The following is a 22675-nucleotide window of genomic DNA, read 5'->3' as shown; positions in this document are numbered from 1 at the left end:
CATTTACTTTAAAGAGGAAGTCCCGCCAGAGCAGTTCTTCTGGTGTTAACCAAATCCGCCTGGTCATCGAATTAATTAGTGACAAGGTTATCTCTGAATTTAACAGGTGCTATGTAATATAATATTATTACATCAATTAGCACCTGTCAAATTCAGATAAACCTTGTCACTTATTAATTTGATAACCAGGCAGGTTTGGTTGACCCTAGAAAAACTGTTCAGATGGGGCTTCCTCTATTATCTTATCAATAATCAATTTAGTTAGTGAGCTAAAACGACTGTAAAAGGCTCATTAATATTATGTACTTTTTTGCCAATATTTTGCTAAAAATCCATGCATAAATATTTATGGTACTTTTATTTTGCATATTTTTGCCTTGAAACTTGTGCTTTTAGTATGTTCTAATGTATTATATAGTGAAGCCGCCCTCTAATTTACATAATTGCATAATTAATGAGCTAATTTGCATAAATGCACAATTATTTTGACGAGAACATTTCCAACCACACCTGCTTTTGAACTCTGGATCTGAGCACCTCTCGCTTTGAAGTCTGGTGCCGTATCGACTGTATGATCTTGATTTTTACATTACCGTCACCACACGGGTATAAGCTCACCTTCGGCTATAGGTCTGTGGAAAATGGTATCACAAGCCAGCAAGCCACATGAAAACTAGGAAATCATGCAGTCCATGTGCGGCAGTTTTTTGTACAACAAGTGACCTACTCACCAATGTCTTTTGTGGCTGTAAAATGTTGTGTTAATTCTGATCATACTTGCCGCCATTAGCATAGGCCTTTACGTACAGCATGTACATGTAAACCTCATAGTCTGTATCAAGTCCTTAAAATTTTATTTGTGCTTGATGCACTTGTGCTTTTCAATACACTGGTAATGGAAATTTCCATACTCAATGAAACAGTTGGATACGGGTACCTGTGGGTTCCAGTCTGCTGTAGTCACCATACCAGGCTTTTTAACGCACCCTCGGTTTCGTCTTGATATGTCAATTTTGCTTAGTTCTTCACCTTATTCTTCATCTGCACCTTTATGGCTCTGGCGCTGCACCTTCATCTAGCTCAGGGGTCCGCAAATAGCGTGGCTGCTTGGCCACATGTGGCGCGCCTTGGGCTCCAGTATGCCATGGCGCCGTTTAGATTTTAAAAAAATTAATTTAAAAAAAATCAAACCCTTTGATCAAACTTTGCAGGAATATCACCAATATTCTATATTTTAATGCGATTCCCATGTTATCCTTGTAAAGACAGGCTAAAATAGTACAAAATGTTGCACCAAATGGCATCATTTGCACCTCAAATTTCAAAAATTCAATAGCTTCCGAGTGGGGATACCCCCTCTGACTCCCCCTGGCGACTTCGCAGCCATTGAGTGGCGCTTTGCAGTTTTCTTTTATTTCATGTGGCGCTTCAACAAATCTATTTGAGAAAGCCTGATCTAGCTGCAAAGGGATCACTGCACTGAAGACTGATAAAAAAAGGATATACACAAAACCATAAATGTTTACAGCAGGCACATCTCCTGATGTACATGTACACTACCTTCTCTCAAATGCTAGACCAATGTCCCTCAATCAATTCAATTGCAATATAAAGCAGTTCTCGTATAATAAAAATAGGCTGTCAAGATGATATACAGCACCAAAGAATGTGTGATTTTATTCAGAAATCAAGGCAATAAAAGCTATCTTCTGAAGTTGTGTATTATTCCATCCATCCTTTAAACAATCATTATCAAACAATGTTTTAAGGCCTTATTTAACTTTGACTTGATTCATCACCTCGTTTACCTGGCCGTAAATTACATAGCGTGCCCACTGCCCAGGCATTTGGGGTGGGCACGTAATTACCTGTGTGAATCGGTGTGAAGTCATACCCCTAGTTGAAAATTTCACAAAATTGAATACCTGAGTGGAAGAAGGGCCAATTTTGTACAAAAATGAGTTAGACCCAGCATTTTATTGCCAGCAGACTGTTCTTCCTTGTGTGTGAAAGATGAGCCAAAATCCACACTCTAAATAGTTTTCCACATGCACTTAATCATGGGTTTTCATGGAAGAAAGGCCCAACTCCATGGAGTTATGCCCTTCTTCCACAAATATTGGGATAAAGAGGAATTTTGTTCATCCATGAAATCTGCTTTTCACTACAATAAACTTTCAATGTATGTGTTACGTTCGCTGCCGGCTTTATCTTCTTAGTAAAACTATGAAATCACACAATTATCACACCATCAGGCGAAGTTTTACCATAATTCTTAGACTAGTTAGAAGTCTTTTATTCCTCTCTCCATCCTCTCTCTCCTCTTTTCTTCCTTTCTTATTATTTTCCTCCTTCCCCCCTCGCGCAGCTCTTCCTCCAAATCAAACGCAAATGCTCACCGCGTCGCTCCCTCAAGACAACGCGCGTTACATAATCGCTGGAAACCCTATTAATATCGCTGCCACCATGTTACGTTCAGCTGCGGCTTTATCTTCTTAGTAAAACTATGAAATCACACAATTATCACACCATCAGGCGAAGTTTTACCATAATTCTTAGACTAGTTAGAGTCCTTTTATTCCTCTCTCCATCCTCTCTCCTCTTTTCTTCCTTTCTTATTATTTTCCTCCTTCCCCCTCGCGCAGCTCTTCCTCCAAATCAAACGCAAATGCTCACCGCATCGCTCCCCGCACATGGAGTTTTCATGGAGTTGGGCCCTTCTTCCACTCAGGTATTCTATTGTATTTATTTTCCATTCTTTAGTGTAAATTTAATTATACCGGTGTATGTTTCTTGCAGAATGGCTGCAGAAAACACCATCTTCCAGAAGGTCATCTCATTATGTAGTCGTCATAGTTACATATTCAAAGCGCAACAAAGATGTGCCTCTGGACTTTACGAGCTGGGACCTCTCGGAATGGAACTCAAACATAATATCTGTACTGAATGGTAGGTACATTATATTGTAATTACCGTAACCACTCGGGTATAAGCCCACCCCCCTAGATGGCAGATTTCACTTCAAAAATGGGGGTGGGCTTATAACCGGGGAAGGGCTAGTGCTGGAATTTTAAAATAAGAACAATTATCCCTCATCTGTATATGCCCAATGTACCAGTAATGTCTATCTTTTATGTCAATTTCTTAAAATTGTAAGTGTGGAATGTTAATTATCAACTGATATGTTTTTAATTTGTTCTTAAATATGAGAGCAAAGCATTGACTTGGCCAAAATTTAGTACTGGGCTTATACCTGAGTGCACCCTTGTTCCCAGAATGTTTTGAAAAATAGGGGGTGGGCTTATAGCCGAAGGTGGGCTTATACCCGGGTGGTTACGGTATGTGATCATACTGCATCCTTCTTGATCTTCAAACTTGTACTATGTATTTTGGGTGGACGGATCGGGTTGGTGTAGTAGTCAAAGTGCTTGGCGATCACCACTTAGGCCTTGTCTGTAAGTGACAGTTGCCAAACCGTGACTGTCGAACAAGTTGCATGTTTTTTTAGTACCGTATTCCTGTTTTCCTTGGCTCTGTTTCTAAAGTAAGACGTCTTCCATTATACCTGTCCTGTCTTATCCAATTCTCCTGTGTTGTAGTACATTAAATTGCACTCTACGTGTTTAGCAATGCCGTAAGATCTAATTAGTGAATGAAATGTATTGCATTTTAAGTTGTACTATATTTATAGGGCATTTCATGATCCACAGCCTCATCCCCCCAGTTTTCTCCAAAAAAAATGTGATTTTTATACCACTGGAAACCTCTGGCTACATAATGTGCACACGTACAAAAAATTTCTAGCAGATTAATTTGTTTTGCAAAAATATTGTCAAATTTGAATTTCGATCTGGTGTATAAAAATATGTACCAGAATAATAAATAACAGTGGCCTTTGGAGCAGTGTAATACACATAATCATGCATAACTCGCAAAATCGCAATCAACTGAAATTTTGGGAATATAGCTTTTTTTGTGGATATCTACTGAAATATTACATAAAAAGAGGATGCTAGGATCACGAAATCCTCCTTTAAGGGGCACAATTGTGATTCACAGCCTTATCCCCCAAAACTTGCGAGTTGAGATTTTTGTACCATCAGAAACCTAGGACTAACATGTGCATTATAAGCTTTCTTGCAGATTTAATCATTTGATAAAGGTATCGTCCTAATTTTATTTTCGGTCTGCCGACAGCTTGAAATTACACGACAGTGGCCTATGGGGCACTGTAATACATGTACATACATGTTGTCTAGCCTGTTATCGATACAGTTTTTTGAAGTCGATATATTAAAAGCAAATTATACAACATATCGACACAGTATCGATATTATGACACATTTTCAAGATGGAACTTACGTTTCTTCAATGTTTATTGATATAGGCCTCCAACATAACAAAACAACCATGCAAAGCAACTTCACACTCTTTCGGGGGATCTGCTAGAGGGGTTTGAGATGATATGATGGCTCAGCTTGGAATTGGGAGACAGTAATTAGGGATAATCTATCCATAATGTGCCATATCATGTGTGTATCGATACTACCATTGAGTGTACCATCATCAGTCTGCAAAGTAACCCACTGCACCGACGGCAAACTGCAGTGTCAACTGAAATTTTGGAAATTACACTTGTGATGTGGATTGAACCATACCATAAAAAGTGGATGCTAAAATCACAAAACACTCCTGTAACTTGAATATATTTTATGTTTTGTAGTGTGAAAACTAAAAGGAGGATGAAGTTCATACAGGTGATACAGGACAAATTCATACAGGTGATGTACTATGTAGTATATTTATCAGTTTCTCATATGACGTGAACAATTCAACACTATGCAAAACTGAATAACATGGATGTACCTACTAAATGTTTTATATTTTCTTGTCCAATAAATGGAGATGTTTTTCTGTCTTCCTTTCCCTGTGTTTATATCTAGGTGGTATAGTATGGTAACAAGCCAGGGCAATGTGTATGGAGTGGAGTGCCCATCAATTAATCGTGAATTACAGCATAGACATTTCACAAAAACTACAGGGAATGCAACCAATGATGCCAACACAGAACATGAGTAAGTTCATGTAGAAACTATACAAAAATACATAGATTCTAGACAGTTCATTGGTGGATTAGACGACAAAAGCAAAAACCCTGTTCTACTGGCCCAACCGACCCAGATTTTCTGTTTTGGGGATTTTTTTAAGGGATCTAAAATGAGCATTTATTGCGTTTGACAGTATTTTTGTGGGACATGAGAGCACCTCAGACCTATCGAATTGCATTCTGAATCTGAAGCATGTCTTTCTGATATCAAATAATTTTCATTTTTGAAAATCACAATATAATACAAATTTTATGACAAATTATAAAAATTTGATATTTTTCAAATTTTGATATATAACAGTCTTCGAAGTAAATTATATAAATCTTATGACATATTCTTAAAGTGTATGTAGCAGGGAAGAAATGTCGAGGTCAATTGAAAATTTTGACCTTTCATATTGAAGATATGGATTTGTTGCCCAAAAAGACCTAATTTTGTTGGGTGTTTTGGGAAAAAAATCCATATCTTCAATACGAAAGGTCAAAATTTTCAATTGATCGTCGGCTTTTCATCCCACCTACATACACTTTAAGTATAAATCATCAGATATATAAAGTTTACTTCAAGTACTGTTAAATATCAAAAATATCAATTTTAATGATTTGCCATAAAATGTGTATTAAATTGCTAATTTCAAAAAACTAAATTATTTGATATCAGAATGACATTCTTCGTATTCAGAATGCAATTCGATATGTCTGATGTGCTCTAATGTCCCACAATAAATACTGTCCAAACGTTCATACCCCATCCCTTAATATGCTGTATGCATGTAAAATCGGCTATTTTTTTGCTGGATTGAGTTTATCAGGAATTGCAGTATGCTGTTTTGTGCAAAATGTAGATATATTATGACTGAAATTTAAAAAAAATTGAGCGAAGTGAGGGAAACAAAGTTTTTATAGATTTTGTTGATTTTTAGAGTCATAATTTTTTTTTAAATCCAGATGTGTTAAGGGCCAGGTTGATTTTCAAGAAATGGGTCAGTGTCAGCTAGGCCTAAAAAAAGAATTGTTTGATTGGCGTAACCCGACCAATTGGGCCCGACCCTAGACTTTTTTTTCATTTTTTTTTGCATAAAAATTTTAAAAACTTACAAAATTTTAAAAAAAGAAAGAAAAAAAGCAATTTACAGCTTAAAATGTGTGTAAAAAAAGAAAAGAAAAAAAAGCCGACCGACCGACCCTAAATGTTTTTTTATATTACACCAATCAAACAATTTTTTTTGTAGGCCTTATCTACTTCAATCCGTGATTGCTTCAACATCTTATAATAGAAATACTTAGCAATATTTTGTAGTCTATATTTTCCTCCAGTCAGCAGCACAAGCTTTGAAGTTGAGCGTGTGCTGAGTTGACTTGGCATTGTTTCTTGCATATGTACATATGTGCCACTTTGATAACACATGCAAAAGTATGTACACTCACCAAATAACGCTAAGTTAACGCAGAACATGCTAAACTTCAAAGCTAGTGCCGCTGACTGGAGGTGGAGGTAGATATATAGACTATAACACCACTTTTAAAGAAATACATTTCGAACACCACTTTAATTCATTTATATACTCCTTTTCATACTACAGTGTAATGATTGCATTTTACAGATAATCCTGTTTCATACAATTATTTTCCCATCCAGAAATGAAAGTTGCAGACAAGAAGAGGATGACCACCTGTATTCAGTACCTTCCTCTGTTTTCCGTACATCACTGTATCAAGGTAATCATTCATTGCAATTATTTACTAATTCAACAAAACTTTATCGTTAAATTGTTATCTGCAGCACTTGATTACATGAAATTTAGTGTTTAAAATAACTCCATTCAGAATGTTCTTGCTGTTCCAATTTAAGGTGTATCCTTGGTGTTAAGACTCCATTGAGAAATTAAGCAGCTTACGGAATAAACCTGTATAATCTTCAATGATAGAAGATTTCTGTGTTGGGCTAATTCCATGCATTTTTGTGCAGGGATAAACCCAATTCTAATGCTTAAAACAATCAATGCATAATTGCACATATTTACTTTCACTGAACTATCCATTGCTCAGTCCCCACATGACTGGATAACATGGGCTTGGACTATGAACTTGAACGTTGATTAGGGGTGTGATTTTTCGGGTAATTTTGTGCCCGGTACCGGCGCATTTTTCGGCGGGTAACTGGTACCGAAATTGCAAAATGTATTGAATTTGAATGCATTTTGATATCATTGATAGAGTATGACATGAAAACTATGTATCAATTTTCATATTAAAATTTTTTTATATTTTTTTAGGTCAACCATGATCCTAGCATTAAGGTCTAGGTCCAGAGACACTACAAAACCGAAAAAAAACTTTGAAAAAAAAAATTAATTTTTTTTTTTTTTTTTTTTGGGTACCGGGCAGGGAATTTCCTGCCGGGTAATAGATTGTCGGGCGGGACTCAATTCCCGGGACTCACTCACACCCTTAACGTTGATTTCTTTCTCTTATCTGTCAATACAGGAACTTTGCTCCAGTACCTTCATATTAAAGATCTAGCCAATAAGCAGCTTCCATTTGGTACAGCACAGAAAGGGACATGTTTTAGACACAGAAGAGAACAGGGTGCAGACAGATTTATATTTGAGTAAGTATATGAATTCTTGTGATTCACAATACGATGTGAAGGACCACCGGACAACAATAAAAATTGGATGCTTGCATAATTGTTTGCTTCAGGGTTGTTTGATCGTGAATTAAATCACATGATTTTAAAGGAGTGTTTCGTGATCCTAGCATCCTCTTTTGATGACATTTTTCAGTACATATCCACGAAAAAAGCCTATTCCCAAAATTTCAGTTGATTCCGATTTTGCGTTTGCGAGTTATGCATGATTATGTGTATTACACTGCTCCATAGACAATGCGTTGTAATTTCGTTCTGGTGCACCAGAGCGAAATTCAAATTTCACGATATCTTTGCAAAAGCGAATTAATCTGCAAGAAATATTTTGTACATAAACATTTTTAATATGTAGCCAGAGGTTTCCAGTGATATAAAAATCTCAACTTTTTTTGAGAAAAGTGGGGGGATGAGGCTGTGGATCACAAAATGCCCCTTTAATCGTGATTTAAATCACATGATTTTTTTTAAATCATTGATTTAAATCAACTTTTTCATTTTTTTACCATTTTTGATCAAGTTAATTTCTTTCTTAAATTGACTGTTTTACTTCATTTCTAATGCTTCTACAACTATTGGATACAATTCAGTACCTCTATGATGATATTTTATCTATTGCTATAAATTCATCTTCAAGGTGCAGAATTCAACAGGTTTTTTTTCCCATGATTTTTGCCAACTTTTTTCTATGAAATTTTCACACGTAAAAACATGTTTTGAATTTTTGTAAATACCTGATAGGATTGCGCATATATCTAGCATTCCACTGGTTGCTTTTGAATTTATCATGGGATATATAGCAGTTCTTTGAATTAAAACAATCAACAAAATCGATTTAAATAAAAAAATCTGATTTAAATAAAAAATCTGAATTTTTTTTAAATAAAAAAATCATCAACCCTGGTTTGCTTGCACAATTGTTTATTAAAGTTAAAATGCATTTTCATTACTGGTCTTCTTGCTGATGTAACCAAATAAACACACCGATTCTAATCTACCATGGAGTCACTCTCAACTTGAGACAAGACTTATTATAGTTATGTTTTTTTGCCTTGTGTTTTGTTTAGCACTCAAGAATTCACACAGCTGTCAGTACAGTACTACTGCTTTCCTAATACAGCTGCACAGCAACTGGACTCATGGCAGAGACAGAGGCTGGACTGGTGGAGAAAAGTAAGTTGAACTGACGATTGATATTGAATTGTTAGGGCAGGAAGGCCCCATCTGCAATGATGGTGTGCATGCAGTTGGGTGCAACACTTCCGCTAGTTCTGTGTTAAGTAATGTATGAATGGCGCTCGCTCATGAGATTCTGATCTGACCCATACACTCCTTTGTGTGTTAAGATTTATTTTGTTCATAGTATGGATTAAATCTACGGCGATTATAATCTATTTCATTGATGTTTGCACAAAGGCAGCCACATGCAAGGAATCCTTGCGCCTACTTCAGGCATGGACTAATAAATGGCTCAAAATATGCTAAGGTGTCATATTATAGCCATATATTTTGACATCTTTTTTTTAAAATAATAATTAAAGAAATGGAATATTTGCTAGATTAGTGGCAAGTTTAGGTAGTAAAGACATAGCATACACAATTTAAGTAAAATCCTTTCACTCTAAATAATAAAAATAATAAAAAATAGCTGTAAAAATGCCTATTTTTACACTTTTTGTCTCGCCTGATAAGGCAGGAGACTATATAATCACTTTTCCGTGCAGATGTGTGTATGTGTGTAGGTGCGTGCGTTTTCACCTACGAACGAGGACACCCACTTGACATTTCACTTAAAAACTGCAGACACACACAAAAGCGAGGCGCCCTCGTTTTTTAACGCTGCAGAGGGCGCTATACAGCTCAAAATTGCATAGGGGGTAGGTCCCCAATGCCGGTAATATGTCGAGGTCCTCGGTTAGTCGATTAATTGTCATGTTTTCACACAAAAGTCCACGGTTAGAATGTGAAAATTCAAATGTATAAGGTCCTCGGTTTTACTGTTAATAGTTAGGTGTCCTCGTTTGGCGGTGGATACGAGTAGGGGTGTGTATGTGTGTGTGTATGTGACAAATTTGGTTAAAGTTTTGGTTAAAGTTTGCCTTCCGCCTATTTTCTCGGAGACTATGAGTCACACGTTCCTCAAACTTGGTGGGTGGGTGCATCTTGACCCGAGACAGAACCGGTTTGTATTGGTTAGTGCGTCAAGGTCACTGAGGTCATGTAGGGGTCATCTGAGGTCAAATTAGTAAAAACTGTCGTATGGGCATGAAACTTGGTTGGTACAGTCAACATTTAAAGCCATATGTTAGGAAGGTCATTTCAAGTTCACCAGGCGTCATCTGAGGTCAAATTAGTAAAAACTGTCGTATGGGCATGAAACTTGGTTGATACAGTCAACATTTAAAGCCGAATTTTTGGAAGGTCATTTCAAGGTCTGTAGGGGTCATCTGAGGTCAAATTAGTAAAAACTGTCGTATGGGCATGAAACTTGGTGGGTGCAGTCAACATTTAAAGCCAAATTTTTGGAAGGTCATTTTGAGGTCACTAGGGGTCTCCTGAGGCTCAATGCTTATAAATTGGTACGGGCATGAAACTTTGTTGGTACAGTCAACATTTAAAGCCAAATTTTGGAAGGTCATTTCAAGGTCACCAGGGGTCATCTGAGGTCAAATTAGTAAAAACTGTTGTGCGGGCATGAAACTTGGTGGGTACAGTCAACATTTGAAGCCAAATTTTTGGAAGGTCATTTCAAGGTCACTAGGGGTCATCTGAGGTCAAATTAAGTAAAAACTGTTGTACGGGCATGAAACTTGGTGGGTACAGTCAACATTTAAAGCCAATTTTTGGAAGGTCATTTCGAGGTCACCAAGGGTCATCTGAGGTCAAATTAGTAAAAACTGTTGGTCGGGCATGAATCTTGGTGGGCATGAAACTTGATGGGTACGGTCACCATCAACCAGATAATTGTGCCCAGCCGATAGTCACCAAATTCATTTACCTCTACCAAAAGTAATCGCAAAAGCAGGTGGTCACGAAAGCAGGCGAGACTCGTGGTTCGAGAACCGCCTTGTATTTGTAACATGCCATGAGACGCCTTTTTTCAACAGCTTTTAATTTTTTTTATGGATCCTTATAGAAATTCATGTGACCTGTTTCCCAAAATGGTGCAGTAAACCAATCAAAAAAACAGAAAGAGGCATTATGAATTATAAGTTAACAGATCAAAAAAAAAGGATTTAAAAGTTTGCCTTGCGTATGTTACTATTGTCTGTCAAACTTTTGATTGATTTTGAAGTCCCTCAGTTTTTTATAAACAAAGACTTGAAGCATAAACTAAAGGGTAAATCTATTGTAAATAACTTCATTTCTCCATATTATAATCAATTTGTAAGTGGCTGCCATCTTTTTTGAACATATAACAATTTTAAAATTTTTCTTGAAATGTCTGTCAAATAGTAACATACTTAAAGCGGTGCTGTAATTCCTGCTAAACTAGGGTGATACAGCTAATTATGCTACATGACATAGCATTTAGCTCCACCTAGCTTTGTGGCACTATCACTTTGTGAGGAGAAGCTTTTTGATGACACAATCCATTGTTAAGTGTTGTCTGTCAAACATTTGTACATGCAAGTTTGTATGCATAAGATTTGTATGTGTCTGTCAAGCGTAACATACTCATAACACGTTTAAAAAATTAAAAATCACTTGATGTTCACATTATGATGATAGTTTAGAGTTTATAAAAGTGTTTTAAAACATGTGATTTATAAACTGCATGTGATCTTTATTCAATTTCCCATCTTGAACTACTGTTTTTGCCAAATTATTATTCTGTATGTTACATTTGACAGACATCTTGCGCATGTTATGGCTTGACAGACACACATATTTTATTTATAACAATTTATCCTCCTTATTGTAATATTTGGACACATTTTTTTCCACAATCAGTTGCTGTAGGTCCTACACCTAAATAACCACAAAATACCTTATGTAATACTTTATAAATTTTTATTTGATTGCAGAAAATCATCAAAATTGTGTCTGTCAAATATAACGTCACGCAAGGGCTAGAAAATTAAATTTGTGAAGTAAATGGTCTATAACTTATCTTTCTTTTATTATATTATGAACGATATATGTGCATACTATAATTTAAACCTGGTTGGAGACCAAAAGAAAAGAGCTGGAAAAATAATTGTGTGTTACACTTTTATGACACCTTAGCTTATTTTGAGCCAAATATAAGTGTGAGGATTCCTGGCTCTCAGGGTTCCCGTTAAGGATTTAAAAATGTGCGTCATGTGTGACGCAAGTTTGCTGACAAGGTTGAAAAAACTTGCGTCCAGACAGATTTTTGTGCCTCCATCTGAAATTCACGATCAATCATACCGGGAAACGCCGCGGAATTTCATGATCAGAACGGCAGCCCCTTGTTGCTAACACACGTACCCGTACCCCGGGTCTACACTTCATCAAATGTTGATCGTTAAAATAAAATAAAAGTGCATTTTGCCGTGATATTCCATCTCCAGTCGCTATGATAATTTTTCTCATTTCTGTGTCAGTTTTGGTCGGAAACGTGGTCAGAAACAGCTGCAAAAACATGCGCAAATTTTCGTACTTTTACTTCCGGGTTTCTTTAATTTTAAAACGTGTTGTTGATGCTATAAAAGCTTAAACAAGCGCTGCCACAAATAATACAAAAAAAGGTTATCATTTGGATTTTGTCTTTAAAATTACTTTTATGCATCGTAACAATAATACTAATAAAGGAAACGTAGATTATTTATGAGAAAATAAACTTAAAACATTAAAAACTGAATATTGTCAGCTTGTGATAAATAATTAAATAAACAGCAACTGCACGGTAGCCGCACGTCATCAGTCCAGCAAGCTTTGTAAACAAAGCATCAATGGGGACTTTCCCATCAAACAGCAATCGTACGGAAAGCTTGCAAAAAGACAAACCGTTCAAACCCAAGGGAACGTCCATTATATATGAGCCTTATATGGAAGTCACCACTTGACTTCGATTATTCCGTGGTATCAAAAGCCACAAGTACTTGAGTACCATCACCCACGGTCAGCTGACATTATTTTAGCAGATTTAAAAATAAATAAAAATACATTTATTATAAATGAAAATGAATCATGATATTATGATTTAAAAATAAATAAAAAATACAGGAATTATTAGTACTAGAGATTTATCTTGTAAAATAATAAACAAAGTCGTCATTTTAATAAATCATGACAAACTTATAAAATTAAAATCATGCTACTATGCTAGCCTACAGTACCATCTAAATAAATTTAAATTAATTCATGAATGATAAATAAATGAAAGTTACCTGAAGAAAGTAACAAAAATAATAACATAAACAAATAATATATTATACTTAGCTGTACAAATAAACAAAAAGGCCTATAAAAAGAAAAAGATAAAGAAAAAATCCGGGGAAAAATCTGAAATGAATTCAGTGTAGGCCTACTTTTTAATTGTATTTTTACAAATTTAAAAATAAGATAGTGAATAATAAATAGTAATAATAATATTAGGTCTAGTAATAATAATAAATAATAATAAAATAATGATTAATATTTATAATAATAATTTAATAATATAAATAAAAATAACAATAGTAGATAATATAAATAAATAATAAATAATAATAAATAGTAGTAATGTAATATTTAAAAATAATATTGATTACAAAAAAACATAAAAAAAACAACCATTCATCCCATTCATTTATATCGTGTTATTTTTAATAATATTATCAAACTTATTTCTCCACTGAAAATTATAAAATTACTGTAAACAATTAGGCCTATAACTAAATATATTATAACTAAATATTAATTGAGTGACTGACAGCCAATCGATCAAAACCCATCATAAACATCCAGGCATCCATTGCCAAGACGGCGTAAGAGGATTAGGTAAACAATAACAGAATAATAACAAAGAACTAGTATTATAATAATAAAGGACGTTCCCTTGGGTTTGAACGGTTTGTGCAAAAAGTGCACGATTTCCTGACGTTGCATTTACAAATATTGCAGAATTTACTACAATTCTTAAGCAGGTGGGTCAAAATTTTGGGGCTTTAATTATCTTAAAAATATAAAAGAATAAAAATGTCTTATTTTGATCATCAAATAATGATTAAATTTCGAAGTTTTGTCTGCGTCCACATGCATGTGATATGGACATAAAATACTTGATTAGCCATGTGAACTTGCGTCCAAATTTGTAAAATACGCGTCTGGACGCAATGACGCACACTAACGGGAAGCCTGCTGGCTCTACCCTGCCTATGCCCTGTGATGAGTAGCTCTTTACCTATTTTGATTTTTTTTTATCATAGTTTGCAGAGAATCCATCCAATTTCACTGCAACCGACATCCAAACAAAAGATCAAGTACAGACCCTGGACATTCAGTACAAATTCCCCTGGGGACCGGACACCATAGAGAGGATATACAACAGAGGTCAACTACCTATGGATGAGTTATTGAGATGGATGAATGAAGGAGAGGTTGATTGCAAAAGGAGAGTTGATGCTGCAGGAATTGATCAGGGCAGTGCTAAGGATGGTGGCAAGAAGGACTTGGTTGATATGTTAAAGGTATAACCATTTTGTAACAATTTCTTCACATGTGACATGTTAGAATGGAAAGTGCCTATCGTCGCTGGGCAGGAAAAACCTCATATGTGCGTTTGACCTCTAAAATCAAAAACTCATGTGTAGCAAAAAAGGGCCAATGACAAAACCTCATTTGTAGCAAATTCATGTTGAAATTTACAATAGACACAAAAAATGAACAATTGGTTAAAAACAGTTCACTTTATTTCGCACAAATAGCAAAAATTTTTGTAGTTTAGTTATGCAGAGGCGAAATCTTTTTGAACTAAACTACTGTTTGATTTGATGTGATTTCTGCTTGAAATTGAGGTGACCGCAAATAACACATACATGTATGAGGTTTTAGTACTGGGACCCACCGTTTACATATGAGGTTTTGCATTTGACCGTTGAGTTTACATATAATGAGGTTTTTCCTGCCCAATGACGCTATGTCAGCCTCGATATATGCATCTTTTTGTTTGCAACAGCCACACCTTGTTAATCCGACTATAAATCCTATAATAGAAAGTGATCCTTTATGCTTAAGAAACATTGCCTATTCTTAAACAGTTGTCATTTGTCCTTTCACTGGTTCTTGCCCGTATGTGTGTTATATATGACACAATAGAGTACACATGGATTTGTATTGATCTGCGCGGTTGTGTGTATCTTTTGCGTTGCGTGTAACATAGTATGCACACAGAGATCCTTGTTTGTCAGCGTGGTGCGATATTTTTGCATCCGCGTGTGAAGGACTCAATGATCAATTCAGCAATTTCGGACATGGGAGTGACTGAATTTAGCAGAGATTGAGAGAAATAAATGTGTCAGTATTTCGTATGTAATCCCTTTGTGTTGTGGTGTAAAGGTGATAAAAACGTGAGATTTTGAGTGAATGAAGCTATTGTATTCCTAATAATTAGACAATGTGGAATTTGCTTTGAGTTGACACCATACTCACTGTGTTTGATCGCATCACTTTTGAACAAAATATAATTCAATTTACCCATGCTTGTATCACAATGTCAAAGTTTTTTCATATGTTTTCCATATTGCGATTTAAGCCAAAAAAAACATCACAATATCGGCTGTATCGCAATGTTTTTTAAAGCTTTCTTAAGCTTTGAAACCACCTGAGCACACAAAATTTGACCTTTAAAAGTCTCTCAATTTAGAGACTCGCAATAAAATTACAGTTGTGCATTAAAGATTATAACAAATTTACTTGGATATACACTGTATATTGCACAGTCAAATAATTTCATGTATGTAGTATGTATATAAGTCACCATGTTGAATCTATCACTGTAAGTGGTTGGCAGTGCATTATGGGACTCACACAGTGCATTACTGGGAGTCAATTTCAGGAATATGGAAATTGCTTTACATCATGGGCCCATCCTTGAATGCATACAAAATTTTGCATCCTGATATTGAAAATTATATCACAATATCAACGTAAGGTGCAATATGCACACGCTTACTAACTTGTGTATGTATACATTTTCGTACATTTATGCTGAACCTGTGTATTTTGTCACCTGCAGGCTCGTCATGGACGTAAGCAAACTCTTCCACACACGATAGAGATGACGACCTGTGTTGAGTCTGGTATGCTGGCATATCTACTGGATGGATTCAGTGAGAAACAAGATGTGGCACAATCTACACAAAAAAGCCCACCAAAAGGACCTCTTCAGGTGAGATTTTTTTTGGAGAAATTTATATGCCTTTTTGCAAAGTATTTTCTGTTGATTGTGGGTGCTGTACATAGCTCACACAGAGTCCGGAAAAGTCATGGAAATTTAATTTGGTTATGGAAATTCAAAAATTTATGGAAAAATTACTAAGGTTTGATAATGATCATGGAAATTTTAGGGAGGAGTGGAAATCTTTTTAAAGATAACATTTATGTAGCACGGTGAAGTGGCAAAGAAACTGCATGAAGAAGCTTTTACATCTCCATTAAAATCAGGGTTGTTTGATTTAAATCATGTTGATTTAAAAATCACTGATTTAAATCGTGATTTAAATGACTTGATTTTTGTTTTTAAATCACTGATTTAAATCAACTTTTTCATTTTTTTACCATTTATGATAAATGTAAGTTAATTTCTTTCTTAAATTGACTGTTTTACTTCATTCCTAATGTTTCTACAACTTTTGGATATAATTAAAATACCTCTATGATGTCACTTTATCTTTTGCTAAAAATTCAAGATTTTACCAAATTTTTTCTTTGAAATTTTCACATGTAGAATTAGAAACATGTTTTGATTTTTTTGTAAATACCTGGTAGGATTGTGCATATGACTAGCATTCCAGTGGTACTCTTTTGACTTAAATATGGGGTATAGCAGTTCTTGGAATTAAAAAAAATCAATTTAAATTTTAAAAAATCTGATTTAAGTAAAAGAAATCCGATTTAAGTAAAAAAAAATCTGATTTTTTTAAAGAAAATTAAAAAAATCAACAACCCTGAACATTGCTTCTCAGCCAAGCACATGATTTTAATTGAAATGCTCAAATCATTTTGGGTTTCCTTGGTGTACAAAACTAGAAGTGAAAGGCATAATTCTTTGCAAGTTGTTAATCAAACATCTAGACTGTCACCGGCCCCATATATAGATTTTATGTTAAGTTTTTATTTATGACATTTCACATTATACAGGTGATGACTTTCCATAGCAAGTTAGCACCAATCAAGGTTGCCATAGTGATAAAGGGTTCCGCTGCCAGGGCCTTACAGGAGGCAAGTAAAATTTTAATTTAGATTGAAATGGTTGTTATATTGATATGAACTGCAATCAATGAGGTACCTAGATGTGGACCAATGTGTATTGTTATAGACTCTATGATTGTATACTGATATGAACTGCAATCAATGAGGTACCTAGATGTGGACCAATGTGTATTGTTATAGACTCTATGATTGTATACTGATATGAACTGCAATCAATGAGGTACCTAGATGTGGACTAATGTGTATTGTTATAGACTCTATGATTGTATACTGATATGAACTGCAATCAATGAGGTACCTAGATGTGGACTAATGTGTATTGTTATAGACTCTATGATTGTATACTGATATGAACTGCAATCAATGATGTACCTAGATGTGGACTAATGTGTATTGTTATAGACTCTATGATTGTATACTGATATGAACTGCAATCAATGAGGTACCTAGATGTGGACTAATGTGTATTGTTATAGACTCTATGATTGTATACTGATATGAACTGCAATCAATGAGGTACCTAGATGTGGACTAATGTGTATTGTTATAGACTCTATGATTGTATACTGATATGAACTGCAATCAATGAGGTACCTAGATGTGGACTAATGTGTATTGTTATAGACTCTATGATTGTATACTGATATGAACTGCAATCAATGAGGTACCTAGATGTGGACTAATGTGTATTGTTATAGACTCTATGATTGTATACTGATATGAACTGCAATCAATGAGGTACCTAGATGTGGACTAATGTGTATTGTTATAGACTCTATGATTGTATACTGATATGAACTGCAATCAATGAGGTACCTAGATGTGGACTAATGTGTATTGTTATAGACTCTATGATTGTATACTGATATGAACTGCAATCAATGAGGTACCTAGATGTGGACTAATGTGTATTGTTATAGACTCTATGATTGTATACTGATATGAACTGCAATCAATGAGGTACCTAGATGTGGACTAATGTGTATTGTTATAGACTCTATGATTGTATACTGATATGAACTGCAATCAATGAGGTACCTAGATGTGGACTAATGTGTATTGTTATAGACTCTATGATTGTATACTGATATGAACTGCAATCAATGAGGTACCTAGATGTGGACTAATGTGTATTGTTATAGACTCTATGATTGTATACTGATATGAACTGCAATCAATGAGGTACCTAGATGTGGACTAATGTGTATTGTTATAGACTCTATGATTGTATACTGATATGAACTGCAATCAATGAGGTACCTAGATGTGGACTAATGTGTATTGTTATAGACTCTATGATTGTATACTGATATGAACTGCAATCAATGAGGTACCTAGATGTGGACTAATGTGTATTGTTATAGACTCTATGATTGTATACTGATATGAACTGCAATCAATGAGGTACCTAGATGTGGACTAATGTGTATTGTTATAGACTCTATGATTGTATACTGATATGAACTGCAATCAATGAGGTACCTAGATGTGGACTAATGTGTATTGTTATAGACTCTATGATTGTATACTGATATGAACTGCAATCAATGAGGAAGTTAGATGTGGACCAATGAGCGTGTTTATAGTGGTGTACGGTATTTATACGGTATCCTTATACGCATATGGGATTAGGATGGAATGTGACTTATCCGTTATCTCGGCTGTTTATAGTGGCAACCAATAGCGCTATTCTGAATCCGAGGTGGTTGAACTCAGCGTGTTCGAGGTCACCGCAATGCAATGTGGGAGACACGGATATGGTGCCAATTTCAAACAGTTTGCCGTCGAACCGATACCGGCCTATTTTTTAACATTTTTGCCACAGTACCGTACCATATTTTATAGGTGATATGTAATTACAGTGACAAATTTGAGCTCGGAGAGTTATATACCCCTGCTCCACTTCCTTGAATAACGGTATCGTTAATCCCTGTCTGTTTATAGTGGCCGTATACGGAATAAATATACTGCAATATCCATCGATATCGAAGGATATCAGTTCCGTATAATATGTGCGGCAAATATCGCTATTGGTCTGTTTATAGTGGCGACCAATACCGTATAAGATGTACTTATACGCTAAATACCGGATAATCTGGCTCACTATAAACACGCTCACTGTGTATCATCATTAAGACTCTATGAATGTATGGTATCTGTAAGAGTGTGAATACACTCTTCTTGCCTTACTTTTCTCAACACATAAAGAATATATATTGCAGCTGCTCAAAATGTGCCACTGCAGCAATTTTAAAAAATCATTCCCAAATTCCCTTTTAAACTCGAGACCTATTATAAACTACCCAATTTTGAAGTTCAATATGTTTTGTCAATTGAACTGTTTTATGATTGATGTGATTTCCTGAAGGTGGGTTTGAGCCATTTTACCCCGATTTTACACCTTTTTTTTTTTAGCATTTTCAGCTTTTTTCCTTTTTTTTTTAAATAAAGACCCTGTGTCAGGTCTGCGTATTTGAATTCCTTAGAATCACTAAAATAAGAATATTGAAAGAAAAAATCTTCAAAAACTGCCAAAACATGACTGGCTTCCTTATGTCATCTACAAGAAAGGTTTCAATTATTTTCACAGAACGTTTAGATAAATTTAATGTTATTTTTGTTTATTATCTTTTCCTTTCAATACAGATAAGTCAGTACTTACAGGGGGAGTTCAGGAAATCCAACATGAATGTTATTGAAATGGATAGGACCTTAACACTGCAACAAATGTATAGGAGGTAAGCTTACTGAGAGAAAAGGTTACAACTTCATGGTGAATTGAAACAAATTGAAATTACAAACAACTTTTGGTGGTATATTTTCTCAATGGTTTAATTTTCATAGGTCAATGTCAATAGGCCTCAATGGTACTTGACCTATTTTGCTGTGTTACCTAGGTAACAAAACATCCTAGATTATCCAATTCTGTCCTTATTTGAATTGTTTTATCAAAACGAACATTTTGACGAACGATACATCATAGGTAAGTCAAACTACATTTTCTGAATCCTTATGACTAGAGGAATACAATGGAATGGTTTTTAACCCAATTTGAGCAAGTTTTTAATTTGACCATGTATAAAGTTCAATGACCTTATCCCGCCAAAAGCTACTTCAGTTCAATTGTTGTCAGGCATATTTTTGTAGCCCATGATGTTAACTACCTATGGTAAAAGTGCAGCTTTGCACCCCCCCCCTGAAGTGGTACCACCCAACCTCCCTGAGCTCACACATAAAACTCAAATATGGAGTTTATCAGCTTTTACACATGAATTCTTCATATGTCAAATAATTGTTCATGGTGGCAATGCACAATAACACTTTTTTCATTAAAAATTGAAATACATTATAAATGCCATGCAAATGATGTGGTCACTTATCATTTCTGCATTAAAAAAAAGCAATTTCACATTTTTTGGTTTTCAGGCCACCTATACCTTAGCTTTAAAAACTTGAATCTGTGACTTGTATATTCAATGTTTTAGTAACAAAAATGAACGTTTTGTAATTTCTACTACTTTTAGAGCTGATGCTATGGGGGTACTCTTTACCATATTTGTGCATGAGGATACTGTTAAGGATGGAACTATCGGGATCAGAAGTCTGGGAGAAGCTATTGTGGTAAGTTTCATTAGAGCTCAATTTAGTTGCATTTTGAAGGATTCCAAATTGATTCTCACAAACTAATCTTGCTGGAAGCAAGCAAAAGTAGCTGTACGTGATAACTTGCTTTGGGGAGAGTGGTGGTAAATATGACAGAATTCAGTTTGATTCTCCCAAACCAAATTTCAGAATCCATTTTGATTCATCCAATCCAAATTTAACAAAGTCATTGCGAGAATTGATTCTCACCAAATTTGAATCACCTTGGTAAACCAACATAATGTCATTTATGCTAATTTTGTCAGGAACTACTTTTTGAGATTGGAAAGTCCACAATAGCATGCTTCAAACCAGATATAAAATTCATAATATCTTATCTTTCTTTTTCAGCAAGGACAACACATCACCCAAGTGAAGGAGTTTGTACTGCGACATATCAACCATGAATAGCACCAGTACAGGTAGTGTTGCCAGGGTTGCCATAATATGCCTCACCCAGCCCAATTGGGCTACTATCAAATGGCATGTCACACCTCTGATATATGTCATCAAACCCTGCTAAATGTTTTGTAAATGCTCTTTTATTTGACTGCAAATTGCACTAACCAATTTAAAGCAGGGAGGGTGCAGAGAGTGCAAGTCCCCATAGGTCAAAATCTGTCTATTTGGGTGTTCTATATCAGCCAATTTCCATGGATGAATTGAGCTACTTGAACACCACTCGCCATCCACTTTGACATGGTGCTTGCTGCACCTTTGGGCTGCAAAAAATTGTGGCAACCCTGAGTTAATGGAGGCTAACACCATGAATACTTGCAGCTGAATTTTTACATTATTTTGTCATGTACTTGTAGTATTATATGTGACACAATCTCTATGGTGTCAATTTAGAAAAAACATGATATTGCAATATCATGCCCATACCAATAAGTAAGCCATGCAATGCTGTAAACCTCACATCTTTGACATAATATAATATATTGTGTATTTAATAATGCCCATTACCTGTTTGCTATTGTATTTGTGCCAATATTTTCCAACTCAAAATCACTGAAATTAGTCTAAGTGGAAAAGATTGTGTCACATAATAAGAAATTATCATAGCAATCAGTGCCAAAAAATTTGTTAGTATTTTGCATTTTATATGTTTTAATATATAATCATGTTGTATTTATGAAGAGCGGGTTCATTTTCATAATTCAAACTTAAGGGCTTACCATTTAATTATTAAAGATGGTGTGTTAGACAAATGGACTGCTCAGTGCCAAAAGTGGGTAAGTGCAATAGCTGCCATGTGTAGATTAGTACAATACTGTGTGTAAATTGCCAAATGTACACAGGGTAACTATTGCTATTACCCACTCTGGCACTGAGTATAAGTAGTCAAGGTGACCTGTGAAGAGTGCACAAGTTGTGCACATGTGCACATTAATTTTTTTTTACAATGCCACTGTAATTATGTATTCTATCAATGGTGCTATATTTTTGATTCCCACCTATGTGATGCATTCCATGTTCATATCATGTTATTCTCAAGAATTTGCTATTAGGCCTGAAAAATATTGTTTGATTGCGGTAACATAAAAAAAAATAGGATCTTTCAGTCTGCTTTTTTTTACACACACAGGCTGTAAATTGGATATGAGAAAGGCCTTGGAACTTTTTTTTTTTTTAATTTTTGTTAATTTTTAAATTTTTATGGCAAAAAAATAAGGAAAAAGGTCTAGGGTTGGGCCTATTTTTAGGGTCGGCCATGTTACGCCAATCAAACATTTTTTTTAGATCTAAGGTGATGGAAAAAACCCTGTTCTACAGGCCAAACTGCACAGATTTTGCATTTTGAGAATTCTGGTTTTTTGAGCTATATGCAAAAACAGCCATTTTGTAGCTAAAGTGGATTGATTGGAATGAGTTTGACTGAAATATTTGTGAAAAAT

The 22675-nt window shown here is 35.1% G+C and overlaps 1 protein-coding gene across 1 annotated transcript; it reads left to right on the top strand.

Annotated features, from left to right (window-relative positions):
• The first annotated feature begins 2800 nt into the window (after positions 1–2800).
• Positions 2801–22330, top strand: LOC140164615 (DNA polymerase subunit gamma-2, mitochondrial-like). The gene is made up of 11 exons (XM_072187942.1): positions 2801–2949; positions 4944–5075; positions 6747–6826; positions 7595–7718; positions 8822–8927; positions 14132–14392; positions 15940–16092; positions 17064–17144; positions 19782–19873; positions 20660–20756; positions 21129–22330. The coding sequence occupies exons 1-11, from the start codon at positions 2801–2803 to the stop codon at positions 21186–21188; spliced, it is 1335 nt and encodes a 444-aa protein (XP_072044043.1). The 3' UTR covers positions 21189–22330.
• Positions 22331–22675: the final 345 nt, after the last annotated feature.

This window comes from Amphiura filiformis, chromosome 11, assembly GCF_039555335.1.
Source record: "Amphiura filiformis chromosome 11, Afil_fr2py, whole genome shotgun sequence".
In the NCBI taxonomy this organism is placed as follows: Eukaryota; Metazoa; Echinodermata; class Ophiuroidea; order Amphilepidida; family Amphiuridae; genus Amphiura; species Amphiura filiformis.
Note: the sequence above shows the minus strand (reverse complement) of the source record. Positions and strands in the feature narration are given on the sequence as shown.